This window comes from Siniperca chuatsi, linkage group LG3 (assembly GCF_020085105.1).
Source record: "Siniperca chuatsi isolate FFG_IHB_CAS linkage group LG3, ASM2008510v1, whole genome shotgun sequence".
Classification (NCBI taxonomy): Eukaryota; Metazoa; Chordata; class Actinopteri; order Centrarchiformes; family Sinipercidae; genus Siniperca; species Siniperca chuatsi.
Genome location: NC_058044.1, coordinates 15342516 through 15358580, shown reverse-complemented (window position 1 = coordinate 15358580; position 16065 = coordinate 15342516). Strand labels below are relative to the sequence as shown.

The 16065-nt window shown below is 41.4% G+C and overlaps 1 protein-coding gene across 3 annotated transcripts in view; it reads right to left on the bottom strand.

Moving 5' to 3' along the window:
* doc2d (double C2-like domains, delta) overlaps positions 1-16065 on the bottom strand; it is a 61583-nt gene that overhangs the window by 29768 nt on the left and 15750 nt on the right. Inside the window, exons 1-4 of one of the 3 annotated variants that reach the window (XM_044191022.1) lie at positions 4575-4769; positions 1765-2287; positions 1187-1266; positions 517-591 (exon numbers count right to left, since the gene is read on the bottom strand). In XM_044191022.1, coding sequence (XP_044046957.1) covers positions 517-591; positions 1187-1266; positions 1765-2158 — 549 coding nt within the window. In that variant the 5' untranslated portion in view covers positions 2159-2287; positions 4575-4769. Of the gene's footprint in view, positions 1-516; positions 592-1186; positions 1267-1764; positions 2288-4574; positions 4770-16065 lie in introns of those variants that run through there. The other 2 variants (XM_044191021.1, XM_044191023.1) reach the window with 2 other exon arrangements.

The following is a 16065-nucleotide window of genomic DNA, read 5'->3' as shown; positions in this document are numbered from 1 at the left end:
GCCAAAATGGCCGACAACAGGTTGCATTCTGCCGCAGCTGGGGGTTGCTGTTGTGGCAAGTCTTATCTTCCCTGCTGCTTGAGCTGAAAACAAGACAAGAGCGGTGCAGCAGACCAGAACATGTTTGTGCTCGATAAAGCAGAGCATTGGATGAGCCACATTAAGCAGTAACCAACCAAAATGTGCCCTGCTCAACGGCTTGAAACGATACACTAAATTAGCCCGCTGCCATGTTACGTTTTTTGCAAGAGCGTTTTGACCTTTTCATGGTGTCTGATAAACAAGAATCGAAAAGAGAGACTATTATTTACAAAAAGTAAATAATTGGTTTTTGTTTCCTTCAGTTGAATAATGTATGAAATGTTCCCTATTTTCAATCTTTCCAATAAATGATCTTCTTTTGCTAGCAGTTTTTGTGTGATGTGGGACTTTCCTGAGGGAGTGTCAGTGTCTGGGACAGCCCAGTGTGGTAGCATGTTACGTTAATTGCCACTGAGGTAAGGTTGGAGCAGTGACCTTGCTAGCCCCGGGGAGAAGATGAAGCTTGACGTATGGATCAGCCAGCCCATTGGAGTCCATGGCTTTTAGTCCCTGTGGACACAAGCAGACACACACAGACACACACACACACACACACAGACACACATAGTGTAGTGTCAAAGGTGACGTCATTATGCCCTCACACACTTCACACAACTGACAGGGTCAGAAAAAGACAGTGAATATGACAGACCTCTTCTACTGTAGTTACATCTCAATAGCGCCTCTGGGTGTTTCTTTCCATGCCACTATTTTCTACCCTTCTAGACTCTGTTGTGTTGTCCTCAAGGGAACCGTGAGATTTACATAATTAACATCATGTGACAGTACACAATATGTGATACAAGGCTTGTGTCCTTGTACGATAGCCATACCAAATGTGCCTGCCACAGCAACAGAGCAACATTATCCAACATGTCTTAGTGTCATGAGATGATTTTCTCTTGAACTGACAAGCTGCTGAGGGTGTGTGGCGAACACTTTAAAAAGGTTAAGAGAAAGCAGTCTGACGTCTTGTGCAAACGTAAAAGCATTACAGGAGAATTGTTTTCACTGGGCCTTCAAGGAGGATTATACAACCACACACACAGACAGACAGGCAGTCAGAGGTCTGTTTATATGAAGAAGATATTGAAATTGTGTGTACCTTTGCCTTGTGAATAGTACAATGAAGACAGTTGTTTTCCTGATCAAAGAGCAGACTGAACTCCAACGTTCCCAGGTAGGCTGAAAACAACACAAACCATGGCAATTACTGCCAGTAAAGGGACAGACACACTCAGTCACACACACACACACACCAAAAGCTCTGAGTCATATTTGTAGCACATGGCCCCTTAAAAACATGACTCTGCCTAATATGAATTGATCTGTCTTGTTTGATTACTGTTTGGGAATGAGCAGAAACTTGCAGGCTGAGTCCTGCTGTTGCGACATTGTCTAATAAATCATTGGAGGCGCCGTGTCACATAAAGTGGGAGTGACAAACACTTTTGGAAAAATGCTTGACTCCGCAATTACTCTGCAAGCATATGTTCTGAGAAAATGGCAGAAACTCATTTTGAGTAAAAAAAAGAAAAAAAAGATGAGTTTTAGAATTGGAAGTGTTGTTTTTCTGCTCTATTGCCTAGTAATTTTCACACGAATAAACATACACACACAAACCAAACACACAATATTGAACTTTTCCACCACAAAACTTTGTTCACCCTCCTCGGAACTCACTGTCATCATCATCAGAGTCGAGCACCTCCTCCCTGTCTCTGTCGTTGCTCTCCCTCCTCTCCCCATCCTTGTATCCTCCACCCGTCTCCCCATTGAAAGTCTCCTCTTTTAATATCTTCTTCTCCCTCGGAGGCGGTGGCGTGCAGGGGTAGTCGTGGAAACGTGGGAAAAAGTCTGAGATCTGTGGAATGGGGAGGATGGGGCCTGGGCAAACATTGATGGCAAAGTGCTCCTGCATAGAGATCTTGACCGGCGAGGGAGGGGGCAGAGCGGTGGAGTGGGGCGTCGCCAAGGGGGAGGAGGCAGATGAGGAAGGGGTGGAGGTGGAGGTGGAGGAAGGGGGGATGGCCAGGTGTGAGGTGGACGGCGGCGGTGGGGGTTTGGAGACGCTCATGTGGACTGTCAAACGGGACTGTGGGATGACAATGAAGGGGTGAGACGGAGAAAGAAAGAAATGAATGAGGAAAGACAAAGAGAATAACAGCAGGGATCATAGCAGAGGGGAGGAACAAGAGGCTCAGAACTAGAAGAGAAAAACAAAACAACACAGTCATATCCTCTGCCTCCTCTGAGTTTCCAACTTTCCCCTTTCTGTGAGTTCGCACAGCAGCAGCAGCAGGGGTCAGATCTATTCAAGGCAAGTCAACGTTGGCAATATGTTAAAATTCACAGCACATCTAAAACATCCTGGAGAAAACTGAAATATGTGTCTGTTTTCATCCGTTGACGCAAACCTGATTTCTCAAAAGCCAAAATAGAATTTGCCAGAACCTTTGGCACTTCAAGTGTGACTCACACATTGTGTCAGCACACCAAGTCTGTCCTGTGAATTAATTTTCAAATGTAGTGCTGTAAAGTATGAACATGTGATGTCACTTGTGTATCTGCACTTCACTCTAATCCTTCCCTTATCTCCCTCTTTCACTCCTCTCTCTCTCATCTGAAGTACCCTGAGCAATATTTACATAATACTATTTGAAGCCTTTCTCAGTCCTTAGCATATTTGTCACTAAATGAAGCGTAATAACTGATACCAAACTCCAACCTCGTTAAGCCAAATGCTATCATTTCCTATTTTCCTCACAGTGATTAAGAGAGACTGAAGACACGTTTTCTCTTATGTACTCCCACAGTGCGCCGGTGTTTTTATTATTTCAAGAACTAGTTTGATTTCAGTGATCACAGGGACAAACTTCAAACCGGGATGTGACATTGTTTCCTTTGTTTATTGGTGCTGTCCCAGATTAAAAACTTAAACTGTCAAGAAAATAAAAAGAACTAGATGACAAACATGTATATGGCCTTTACATAAAACATACAGCCAGTAGACAAAATCCAATTTATGAACAAGCACCTTCACTATATGACACAACTAAATCACTGCAAACATTACATAGGCAGGTCATCTGAGGATACATGTCATTTGTCACCCCCCACATATTGCATATGTCCATCATGTTGCTGCTGTTTAGTGTCAACTTTCAACCTCTGCCCATTTATGTCCGTGCATTTTGTCTGTGTTTGGCATGTCGTCATGATTTTCAAGTCTAGTCTTTCCCCCAAATGAAATAATTTTGCTCTTTTAGTTTTTGACTGATGCATCTGTTAGGTGGACGCAAATGAATAGCCTTTTTGGAGCACTGGTCATTGGTTTTGTGTTGATTTGAAAACTCACATATCAAAGTGTTGATGCTAGGGCTGCAACAGATGATTATTAATTTCGTTATCGGTTAATCTATCTTTTTTGCAGTTAACTGATTTGTCATTTTGTTTATAAATTGTCAGAAAATAGTGAAAAATGCCTGGTTCCCAAACTGACGTCTTGAAAACGCTTGTTTTGTCTGCCTAACAGTCCCAAAGATATTCCATTTACAATAATATATAACAGAGAAAAGAAGCAAATCCTCACATTTCAGAAGCTGGCATTTGCTTGAAAAATTACTTAAGCAATCAATCGCTCATCAAAATTGTTGAAGATGAATTTCCTGTCAATCAACTAATGAATTAACTGTTTTTGCTTTAGTTAACGTCCAGCCCTCTTTTTTAGCTGACAACTGCTGTTAAACCAGTGGGATTTGCCTTTGCAAAAGTGTCAAGTTAATTTCATTGTGTTTAAATTATCTTGTATGTCCTCCTGTATGTTGTCATATGCAGCATGCATGTTGCCAATAGTTTGTCTGACTCTGCCTTTATATTGAAATTGTCTCAGTTGTATGTAGAGGCCTTGCAAAAATCAAAAACAGAACAAAACAGGTACTGAGGGGATTCCTCAGTGTGAAAATACTAGGATTTTGTTTGACTTTGACTTCAGTATTGCTGTAACTCACCTCTTGAGCATCATAAAACATACTGACTCTCTGTCTTACAGACACTGACATACATGTTTATATGCTGTACACACTGAAGATTTTGTTAATCAAGCACACAAACACACTATACATATCCAAAGGAACTCAGTTGTAAACTTGCATTTCCTAGAGCACATCCCTCCTTCCTCACTATCCTAGTTACAGTATTTGAACATACTCTCTCTCTCACACACACACACACACACACACACACGTGCGTTAAGACCCCAAATCGCCTGGTCCCATCCTCAATACCTACACTCATTCAGTCACTCGCACTGCTCTTATGTAACAACACCCAAATTCACTGCTTGGGTACCCACGTCCGAACGATCACTTGCAGCATGTTGCTTACAAACTCAATCGCTCTCACCCCTCTTACATACAGAGACACGCACATGCAAGCACATGTGCACGCACACTCACACACACGGGCACAAATATCCATCCACAAATACGCACCCAGGGACAGTTTTCATCTGTGCCAGCACTCCATCTTGCCTGCTCTCACGTCCTCTGTCTCTCACACACTGCATGCAGAGCAGCTTCAGAGTCAATATATCCCTCTGTACTCTCTCTCTCTTTCTCTCCCTGTCTCTGTTCGTTTGCTCTCCTCCTCTCCTCTCCTCCGTCCCTCCCTCTTCCCCTTCAGTTGTGACGTATCTGGTTAAAAATCCCCGTCAGTCGTTTGCAGACTGTGCATATAGTGCTGTCACTCACTTTCTCAGCAGTGAGGAGATTTTAGGATACCCGGGAAAAAGAGGCGTGAGTGTGTGTGTGTGTGTGTGTGTGTTATGATGGTGTTGGTGGTGGGTGAGGTGTGTATGGGGGGGCTGCAAAGAGAGAGAAAGTCACAGACAGACGAGCAGAGCAAGACGGAGAGACAGATGAGGAGACAAACTGACATCACACAGATGCACAAACACAAAGAGACACCAGCAAAAACAAACAGACAGAGAGGCATATATATATATATCTATATAGATATATAGATATAGTGGATGGAGAGGAAAATGGGTATAAAAAATGTAATGCACACAAAATATTGCCCTGGGATGAGAAAAAAAAATCCACCAGCTGAAGGACAGAGAGAGGAAATTAAATTCAACGTGTTGACTGAGCTGAACAAAATATTCTGCCAGCCGTACAATCACACTGCCAGATTACTTTGTGCTGGCTATGACTATGGCCAATATCAGCCAAGCATATGTGTGTTAATGTGTGTGTGTGTGTGTGTGTGTGTGTGTGTGTGTGCACGTTTGTGTTTTGTCTGTATGAGTCCAACTGTGGCAGCCTTCATAGTATCGGCCGACACCTGCCACAGTAATAAAATGAATCAAAGACAACAATACATCAATAACAGTGGACTTGTGCAGGGTGACACTGCAGCAAATTACTGGTGGACATAAAAATTAATGGATGAATGAGAAGGATAAGAAATGGATGCGTGGGAGTTTGGGTGAGTGTTTATCCCTGATGTTGTAAGTAACATCACTATGTAGGATAACATACTGTCCATTTCTTAGTCTGTGAATGACTTTTTGGCAAACAAAGTAATATATGAACAACCATTGTTCACGAATAGCCCATATACTATATAAAACATTACATATTTCCTTATGTGGTGTAATAACAATGCTTTTTGTCACCTTCATCAAATTCACATTCCTTTGTCAGGTATAGCCAGACAGCTCCTTTGATTACAGCACGTCAGAGAATATAAAAACATTTCAGAGACGTATTACTGGTTGGAAAACCATCAGAGCACTAATTGATAACTATGTCATTTTTCACGGTTGAAAATATACAGATGAACAACAACAAGCCTGGTCAATTGAATTAATGGCCAGCTGGAGGAAAGAGTGGGGTAAATACATGTGGATACATGTGCTTGTCCATTTGTAAACACTTTGATTTACTTTGGGAATCTCATTACTATCAGCATCACCTCATCAATATCATGTTAACAGACCATTACACTGTATATTCAGCAATAGTCAGCAATACTGGGGCCCCTCAGGGGACCGTCCTCTCTCCCTTCCTCTTCACCATCTACACCACAGACTTCAGCTACCACACAGAGTCCTGCCACCTTCAGAAGTTTTCTGATGACTCTGCTGTGGTGGGATGTGTCAGCGGTGGTGATGAGACGGAGTACAGGGCTGTGGTGGGGAACTTTGTTTCATGGTGCAAGCAGAACCATCTACAGCTCAATGCGACAAAGTCAAAGGAGCTGGTTGTAGATCTACGGAGGGCCAAGGCACCAGTGACCCCGGTTTCCATCCAGGGGGTCAGTGTGGACATTGTGGAGGACTACAAGTACCTGGGAGTACACTTAGACAACAAACTGGACTGGACCAAGAACACTCAGGCTGTTTATAGGAAGGGCCAGAGCTGCCTCTATTTTCTGAGGAGGCTGAGGTCCTTCAACATCTGCCGGACAATGCTGAAGATGTTTTATGAGTCTGTGGTGGCCAGTGCTATCCTGTATGCTGTTGCATGCTGGGGCAGCAGGCTAAAGGTAGCGGACGCCAACAGACTCAATAAACTGATCCGCAAGGCCAGTGACATTGTGGGGGTGGAGCTGGACTCTCTGGCAGTGGTGTCAGAGAGGAGGATGCTGGCCAAACTACATGCCATCTTGGACAGTGTCTCCCACCCACTCCATGACGTGCCAAAGGAGTACCTTCAGCGGAAGACTCATCCCACCAAAAAGCACCACAGAGCGCCACAGGAAGTCATTCCTGCCTGTGGCCATCAAACTATTTAACTCCTCCCTCTAAGGGTTGGTCTGTTTGACCCTAGGTCACTAAACTGGACATTGAGCATTACATCTCATTTATTGCTACTGAAACTATATACCTCAATTACTCTTCGACAGTACATGCACCTCCGCTTATTAATATTATTTATTACATAAGGAGTTACATTGTATTTTAGACTGTACTTTCATCACCAACCAGTAAACCCACTTGGTACTTGACACTTAGTTTATCTTATACTTATACCGACAGGATACTTAATTTATTTCTGACCTGTTTTATAGTGTTTATTTTTTCTAGTACTTTCTCCTGTGTGCACTGACGTAAAGACGAGCTACTGTAACAAAGAGTTTCCCTACGGGGATCAATAAAGTATTTCTGATTCTGATTCTGATATTCATTAATTTGCAAAAAGAACAAGAGGGCTAAATGAGCTGAAATGAGATAAGTGAATGCTCAGTCTTCCAATGCCGAACTATCTATCTATAAATAGGTGCTTTAGACATGGGCTACATGCTTTAAGTGGCTTGAAATTAATGCAGAAGAGCTGCTGAAATTACACAGTCAGAGTCGGAGTCCTCTCATGGTCTGCATGGTGTTGGTTTCTATAGAGCTGCTCAGCCCTTTGGTGAAATCAAATAAGCACACATGTGTGTGTGTGCATAGGTGAGCGCTTACTCCACCCACAGCAGCAGTTATCAGACAGCTGCAGTGCTCTCACAGCTGACCTGCTGACCACCGAAACTCTCAGATGCTCTCCATGTGGCTGGGCACCCAAGAGACACACTGTACTCTACCGAGTGGGCTCTTACTTTTTCATTTTTACCGTTATTTATTCAGGGAAGAACACTGAGAAGAAGCCTCCCTTTAGCAAGAACGCCCTGATCACATTTGCACAGTTACACACATTCACACCTGGAAGCTGCCCAGTGCAACCACAGGTTGATCTGCTGGCCACCTTTCTCAAGGGCACCTGAGTGGTGAAGGGGCAAGCGCTGCTTTTTCACTTTCCCCACCCAGATCCAGGGATTGAACCGATGCCCTCCCGGTCACAAGCTCGCTTCTCTAACCTTTTGGCAACTACTGCCCAGAGTCAACAATGCAGTCTCAACACGTTTAGGTCAGGGGTGACTTGCACAGAATTACAGATTTCTGATGTACTTTTGCAGATGTTGGTTAACCAAAATTACCCCAAAAATTCTCAACTATCTTTAGTGGTATCTTGCCAGGGTCGTAGATGCCACTGAGGACACTGAGGTCATGTCCTCTGTATTCTTTCTCTGGGAATTCAGCCAACAAAATAAAAATTTCTCCACCAGATTTTTATTAGTGAGGGCTTTTAAACAGAATTTTGTCCTTTTTGTTGAGGAATAAATTGGAAAAAGAACTATATAATTTGGCCTTAACTATAGGGAAATTCTATAAAGTTATTTTAGCTACATGTTAGTTAGTTGAGGTTATTAGTAGCTGTTGATTTCTAGATAAGTTTTATTGAAAGAACCATTTAAATCAAATTTAAACAAATATAATTGAACAGCTACCTCAGTTAAAAAAGATGCTTTTGGTGTATTTCTAAAATCCCAGCTACAGCCCTATATCTTCAGTAGCGATGCAGATTGTAGAGATTGCAGAGGTTTTTTTGCTTGTTTGTTTTGTCCTGCTACAGTAATGAATCTACCCAGAAACAGTGTCTCAGTCACTCTGGACAACCTACAGACCTCTCTCAGTTTTAATCATTACTACGTTTCACTAAAGAAATAGTTATATAGACACTGAAGCCCAAATTGCTCCTAATGGTCAACACCTTGACTCTGACTTGGGGCAGCTGTGGCTCAGGAGGCAGAGCGGGTCGTCCACTGATCATAGGGTTGTATTTACCACTTAGTCCTAGATTCCACTCAAAACCATCTGAGCAGGGACTGTAGGTAGAGCAAACTGCTATGGAATTAAGCACAGCACATGGGAAAGGAAAAAGATGTCAATGGAGAACCCAATGTCGAAATAGAGTCATTTCCATTTACAGAATTATTTGTCTGAATAATAACATTTCCTGTTATTCCTGCATTTAAAAATTGATGTGTTTAAATTAAGTTTTTCAACCTCATTAAAACATATTAATTTAAATATCAAACAGTGATGGTGTCCTTCAAATGACTCACACACTCAATATGATGTGAATGGAAAGGTGATAACATCATAGCCACCGATGTGAGAAGTACATTCGACAGGCACAGGCTTAATTGACACTGTTTTCCGTTCACAGTGACACCAAACCACATGGATTTGTCTGGATTACCGTGTCAAGGCCAGTTCTGAGGAAGAAACGCAATCAATTGTGCTTGAAGATTGAAGTCTGGACAATGGCGCTGCAGTATTGATCTTTCTCAGGAGTAAACATTAGGTAGCCTGTCAGATGGATATTTAACACAGTTGCCCATGAGCTGACAAAAGTGAATAATAGTCAGCAGCATCCAAAGAAAGAAAAGGATGTGAGATTCAAACCAGAAAAGTGAAGTCTGATGATGAAGAAGTATGGTCGGAGTCAGATGCATTCAAAATATAATTTAGTAATACTGCATTGTTTGCAAAAAACCTACCTCAATGACAAATAACAGAAAGTGTAAAAGAAAAATAAAATGAATCCATCCAGCTACCATAGGTCCCTCGGGCTCTTTGTCAGCATGATTAAAGCATTCACCTCGCTCATGAGTATAATATAAATAATAAACATCTACAATGAGAGAGAGAGATTTGTGGGAAGGAGGGAGAGGGTACGACCAATTTGTGGAGGAGCATTCATCCAGTCCTTCTGCATGGCAAGATAATCTCCTCCCATTACTTCAGCACAAGGCAGTGCAGGTTTTCCATTAAGTGTACAACCACAGCCTCCCCAGCCTCTCAGCCAGCCATTAGCTCTTAGATTAAGTAAACCTCTATTTACATACTGTAGCAGTAGCGCATGCTGAATTTTTCAACAGCACACAAGATGGGAAATTGCATACATTTTCTGATAAAGATCAAAGTAACTGCTCACTGTATCCTACACTCGTCCTTGAAAGTATGTGCAGACTTATGTTGAATTCCTGAGTTACTTCTCTGCTTCTTTTACAAAATGCAGTGCTGAGTGTGTGCTTTAAGAGCCTGTATGCTAAATGCAAACTGAAATTAAAAGTAATTTTTTGAAACAGAATCAGTATATACTGCATATCCTTGGTGTTTTGTTTTGATGTGTACTGATTTGGTTAAACTTGCCAAAAAACAAGAAATTTAAGTTTAAGCATACAGTTTCATGCAGTGCAGTGTTCTCCAGTTTTATTATAAGACTACAGTCAGGCAGTTAACCAGCTGCGGGGTCGACGTTAGCTGTTAAGTCACTGAACTCACTCCGTAATGTCACACAGCAATGTCTATCTAATGTTTGCACCTCATTAGCCACCATAAGCTACTGGTAATACCAGAACAAGCAAGACTGTAGCAATAAAAGTCCTGAGTGTAGTGAATTAAGCAAGGGTGCATTTTATTGCTTATGAATTCAGTTTTTTGTTTTTAAAAGGAAGAACGGGTTATTTCTTCATTCAAAATTGACATAGTCTCCCTTTAAGTGAAGTTGAGCCTTGGCTCATTGAGTTTTCTCAATGAGCCAAGATGTGAATGACACTAATTTTCCTTGAGTATCTGACTTGAGTGACATTTGAGTTCAGAAGAAGAATCGTTAAGAGGAAGTCATTGCATCTCACAACGACGTCAATCACAAGAAACTGAATGAATTTAATAGGCTGTGATGTTGGCGAGTGCATTTTTTTAAACAGGTGGCCAGTTGGTGATGTTCCCCCAGGGTGGCAGTTGGTGTCACAGGTGCTGCTTGCACTCCACATCACTCTGCTTCAGGGGGAATCACTGGTCGTGTTGGCAGAGAGTGCCGTTCTGTCGAGGCGCATTATTCTTTTCACCACGCGCCACGTCCCCAACTTCAGCCCTGCATGGCCATGGTCTCGCCCAAGAAGCAGCTCTGTTTACCACCAACAAGAACTTCCACTTTCACCTTTCCCTCATTTTATCAGTCGTCTCTCTTTCTTCCTTTGAGGGCTGTTCTAACACAGACAGATCCCATTAACCCTACCTGTGATTTGTCCTTAACTCTGACAAGCAGGGGCGCACACAAAAAGAACAGACGTGTGTTTTTTTAAAAATCTAAATTCATACACAATGTCACTGAACAAGTGTTAATTTTTCTAATGTTTTGTGACAGGTCCAGCCAGCAATGCAAAAGAAAGAATGACCCCTGTCAAACAAAATGACAAATTGACAGAATGATATTCCCTCGGGTTAAATCTGTTATTTCATTCTTTGTTTATTTTATACTTCTCTCCTCTTGCCCTTTTTTGGTTTATGTGTGTTCTTGGAGAAAATGGATGAGTCCCACTACCATTTAGGTGATGTTGTTTTTGTCTCAATTCCACGTTTTCATATAGCAACTTGGTAACCACGTGGTTGAGTTAGAAACATGCGATTGGATTTGAAGAGTATAGGGGGCGGGTAACTAATCGAGGTTACCATATTTCTTGTTTTATCTCCCATGAGGTTGAATCACTCTCCTGCTGACGCTGATCTCCAACCAGCCTGCTGTTCCAACTCCAAAGCAAAGCTCAGCACTAACACAGTCACATTATTTGCCACTGACCCAATTAGATCCTGCATAGATCCTGTAATATATGTTTTTCTCTCTCCTCTTTCCCTTGTTCACCCTTTCCTTATTTTTCTGCTCCCTTTGATGAATGGCTTTGCTTTTTAGGACAAATGACAGCTCTGTGATTAATTGTGTGTGCTCTTTCACTCTTCTGCCTTCTCACTTCTTGTATTTCAATTTCGGTTTCTCACCCTGTGTAACTAGAAATATTCTATCTTTACCTGGATTTGCCCCATCAGCATATTCCCATAAATAAAAGAGGAGGAGAGGTTGCGATGGAGCGTAGAGGGGTGGAGGGAAGTGTGGCCCAGAGGCAGGGCAGTGGGCATGTGCGAAATGGAGGGGTAAATGGATGGAGAGGGAAGGAGAGATGAGACAACTGCTCCAGATCAGGAGTGTGAAGGTGACTGCAGAGACTAAGACATAGAGAGAAAGAAATGAAATGAAAGAGAAATGCAAATGTTAGAGTAGAAGATAGACAGATGAGTATAGAGAATATGTAAAAAAACAAAACATAGATAGGTAGATAGATAGATAGATAGAGAGATAGACAGCTATCTCATGAATGAGCTGGAAGAGACATGAATTAAAAATGCCAGAGAAACAGGGAGAAATTCACAGGACTGACAAATAAAAAGGTGGACTGTATGAGGATGTCAGAACAATTTCCACAGTAAGAAATGAAATCCATGAACTAAACCTTCAGATCCCCAAGTCCTTTCATAATTTGAAGAAAAATGGCTATCACACTATCTCAAAGTAAAAGGAGCGTAAATGCAGTGCATGACAGGAGAATGAACAGCAAAGCAGGAGATGAAGGAGTAAAACTGGGACGTATTGAAATAGCAGTGATTGTAGCAAGGTGTGCAGCCAGTGCCCCGTGGTAGGATGTCGTGCTGTGCTTAATGAGGCAACAGTGCAGACAATTTGTTCCTGATATGACATTATCAGTCACCAATAAGTGAACACATCATTAACCATGAGACCCCTCCAATAGCATCTCATCTTCTGTCTCTCGCTCACAAACATAACATGCATGTGTTCTTTAATACAAGTAAAAAAAATTTGAATGAATCAACATAAAGTTTCCTCCACAATGTTTCTGTTTATTTTCTTCACTGAAAAATGCATAGGGCCCAAAAATCAAACTGTATAAGCTCAATTCTTTGCCAGGAAAAATCAACCCTGTGCGCAGAAATTAAATTCATATGCTACAATTTGCAACAGCAAATATGTTTTGAAGGAAGCACAAATAACATACATTTTTCACAACATTATGAGGAATTAACGTATCTGGCAAGTCACAAAATGTTCATACTGAACGTATCAGCAAAATATTCAATGTGACAACTAGGAATGGGCACGAGTAATAGATTAGTTAGATAATTAGTTATCTATGGATTGCAAGCATGCAAGCGCGTTTGGAAAAAAATATGGTACTGCACGGCCAAGACGTCATTCTTACAATAATGTATTGGCCCAACCATAAGACAATATTTTTTTCTGGAAATTACGTTGTGGGGGTCATCTAATATTCAAGGACAACAGCTATTCTTTTTATAGAATAGAAATACAGAGACCTCCTACAGAGAGTGTTGCATTATGGTTTGTTTCTAGCCTTATTGTCGCTAGGCTAGCGAGTGTCTTCAACTCCATTTATAGTGTCTTTTAGAGTTAGTCAGCCCTAAAAGTGTTTCATTAGTCCAGTTTAACCTGCAGGGCTGATTAATTGTCATACAAATAATTGCCTTTTTGCTGCAAATCCAACACATCGCCTGGTTCTTATTCATTTGACTTAAAACCAAAATGTGCCGACAGCTGTGCTGTTGTGTTTGGCTTTGCGACTAGGCCTAAATCCATGTTGTTAATTTCAACGGTTCAATCAAATCTCGCTCTGATGCGCATAGACTTCTTTTAAAAAGCTTGTTCTAAAACTGTTGTGCAGCCTGACCTAATCCACAACATCGCTGAAAAGGTTTTACTCTTGCTTGGGGTGTTTTGTTCCTTTTGTTGATGAAGAAATTATGCGACAACTAGGCAATGGAAACATGTTTAAATAAATAATGATGTAGCGAATATTACATGACAGATCAGCTGTTTGGTCCGATTACATTGCACGACAATTCTAAACTGTGTGTTTAAACATACTGAAATTAAGCAGCAAAGGACTGTCTGTAAATGATCTCCAGCATCTGTCAAACACACTGTTGCACCGTACAGGAGACTCAGCGCTATAAATAAAGAGACCATCTATTGGCACCTCTCTGTCATCATCTTGTCTCAGAAAGGAAGAAATATGGTCTCATATGAGCTGAAACAACATTGGAACCTCGTGCTCAGGTAGTTTATTTGCCTCAACCCAGCTGATGGAAATGCACCTAATTAGCATCCTATTTGTTTCGACATTTCTAACATTGGCTTAAAACAATCGCGATCAGGCAATCATGTAATAATTGTGACAGACCTAGACTCGAGCAGTCAAAAACCTGAGAATCAACATCCCAAATGACTTATTGAGTTAGCTTTGTTTCTCTAGAATAACTAATGCATGATTAAACCTTTTTATGGTTATGTTCAGACAACTCACAGCATCTTGGTTAAATACAGAAAAAGTCAGCTTATTTAGCACAAGGAAGAATGTGCTTACTTTATTTGACATGTAACCAAAACCATGATGTCTCCCTAACTTTAACCAAAGTGTTTTTGTTGCCTAAAGCTAACCACACGCAGGACTCGGGAGGTGAACCCCCATCTTCAGTGTCAAAGTCCTGCACTTTAGTGCGCTTCCATCAAAATGTGTCCTTATAAGCAACATTTCCAAGATTTGGATTTATGCTTCTCCAAACTGCACCACTGCTTCCAGCCAATCCAATTCAAGCCAAATACAGAAGTTGATTTCACTTAAGTAAACAATTCAAAGGTCTGCACTCCATTGGGAGCTGACTGGTGCATGAAATGCGACAACATTATTGCACTCCCTTGTCTTTTTCTGTGAAGGCAAGGGGTGAAATTTAGTTTCCACTTCTTCAAAAAGCAAAGCGCTAAATAAGGGCTTTGGATGGACACGCTAAGCATATTTGAGCGTGGCGAGGGTCTGATCGCACAGGGGAATAGGTTCCTCACCACTTTCCCACTGCAGCACTGAATAGGGAAAGAGAGAGGGGGAAAGAGGGAGGAAGACAAAGTGAGAGAAACAGAAAGAGGAGGTGAGAGCATAAAAATTTGATTATGCCTTACCTGCAGTTTTTGTTTTCACATGAGCACAACAAAGTTTTTTGCTCTACTTACTGGACTATCATCTACCTATTTAAAATAGTCACTTCAGTAGACATACAGGTCATGCATCTGTAAAATTACAGCATATTTTTTCATTAAAATGACACGGGAGAGAAGATTTAGCAATGTAACATTTTTACGCATTTTAAAGCAAGGTGTGACATTTACAAGAGTCATAGGTCGTGCAGCAGGTTTGTCCAGTGAAGTGAGACAAAGTTCAGACACTGACCACTGCAGAGCAAAGCGAAATGCCAAGGAGAGGAACAAAGGAGTTTGTATGCACAGTTACACCTCTTCGATGGTCAGAGGGACTGAAACTGTGTCATTTATGTTACTTTTATAGAGAAAAAAAGTAACTGATATCCACACTGAGACGAAGTAAAAGACAATTCTGACCTTGTTCACAGGTTAACCTTAAAGTGTCCTTTCAGCAAGAATAGCGAGTATGTTTGAGACAAGTCAGCAGTCAATGAACAGTGTGGCGTTCAATAGGAAATGGCCCCAGGGACATGAAATCCCTCTACATGCTTTGGCTGGCTTAACTGACAAACAGCAGTGAAGAGTGAAGGAAATGCTCTGTGATGAAAGGATGGACAGTACAAAGAGAAAAGGATTGTCACTCTTCAGCTATGTATATGAACAGCACACACACACATGCACTTAGTCACCACTGAGCTTTACAGCTTTACAAAGCGTCTTTAGTTTAAACCTCAAAAAGTGAATCCACTGCCATTATACTGCCGACATTTAACATCCCACGCGTCAGTATGTGGACTTGTCACTTCAGGCTTAAATGGGCGTCTACATTTTTCTTCAGCTGTTACTTAATTAACCTCTTGAACCTTGAATTCTCCCCTGGTTACATAGCTTTTTTTCACACTTGCCATATATACACAGTGTATATTTTTCATCTGCTTGCTCAGACACTTCAATTCATATCCAGTGAACACCCAAAGATGCCATGGTTTAATAGCTGCAACATTACTGTACATCAAGTGCAAATTTTCTGAATGTCAAATGCACAATATATAATAATATAGACATTTCTACCAAACTCAACATGACATCTTTGGTATCTTTGTGGAAAAGTCTAATAACAGGTACATAGGTTGAGTTGTGCTTCCCCACACATTCCAGACAGTGACACGTTGTTTTATATATAATACTGACTTTATTTGATCTTCCTGGCTGCCTTCACTTCTGTCCTGTTTGTTACCTGTGTTCTGAT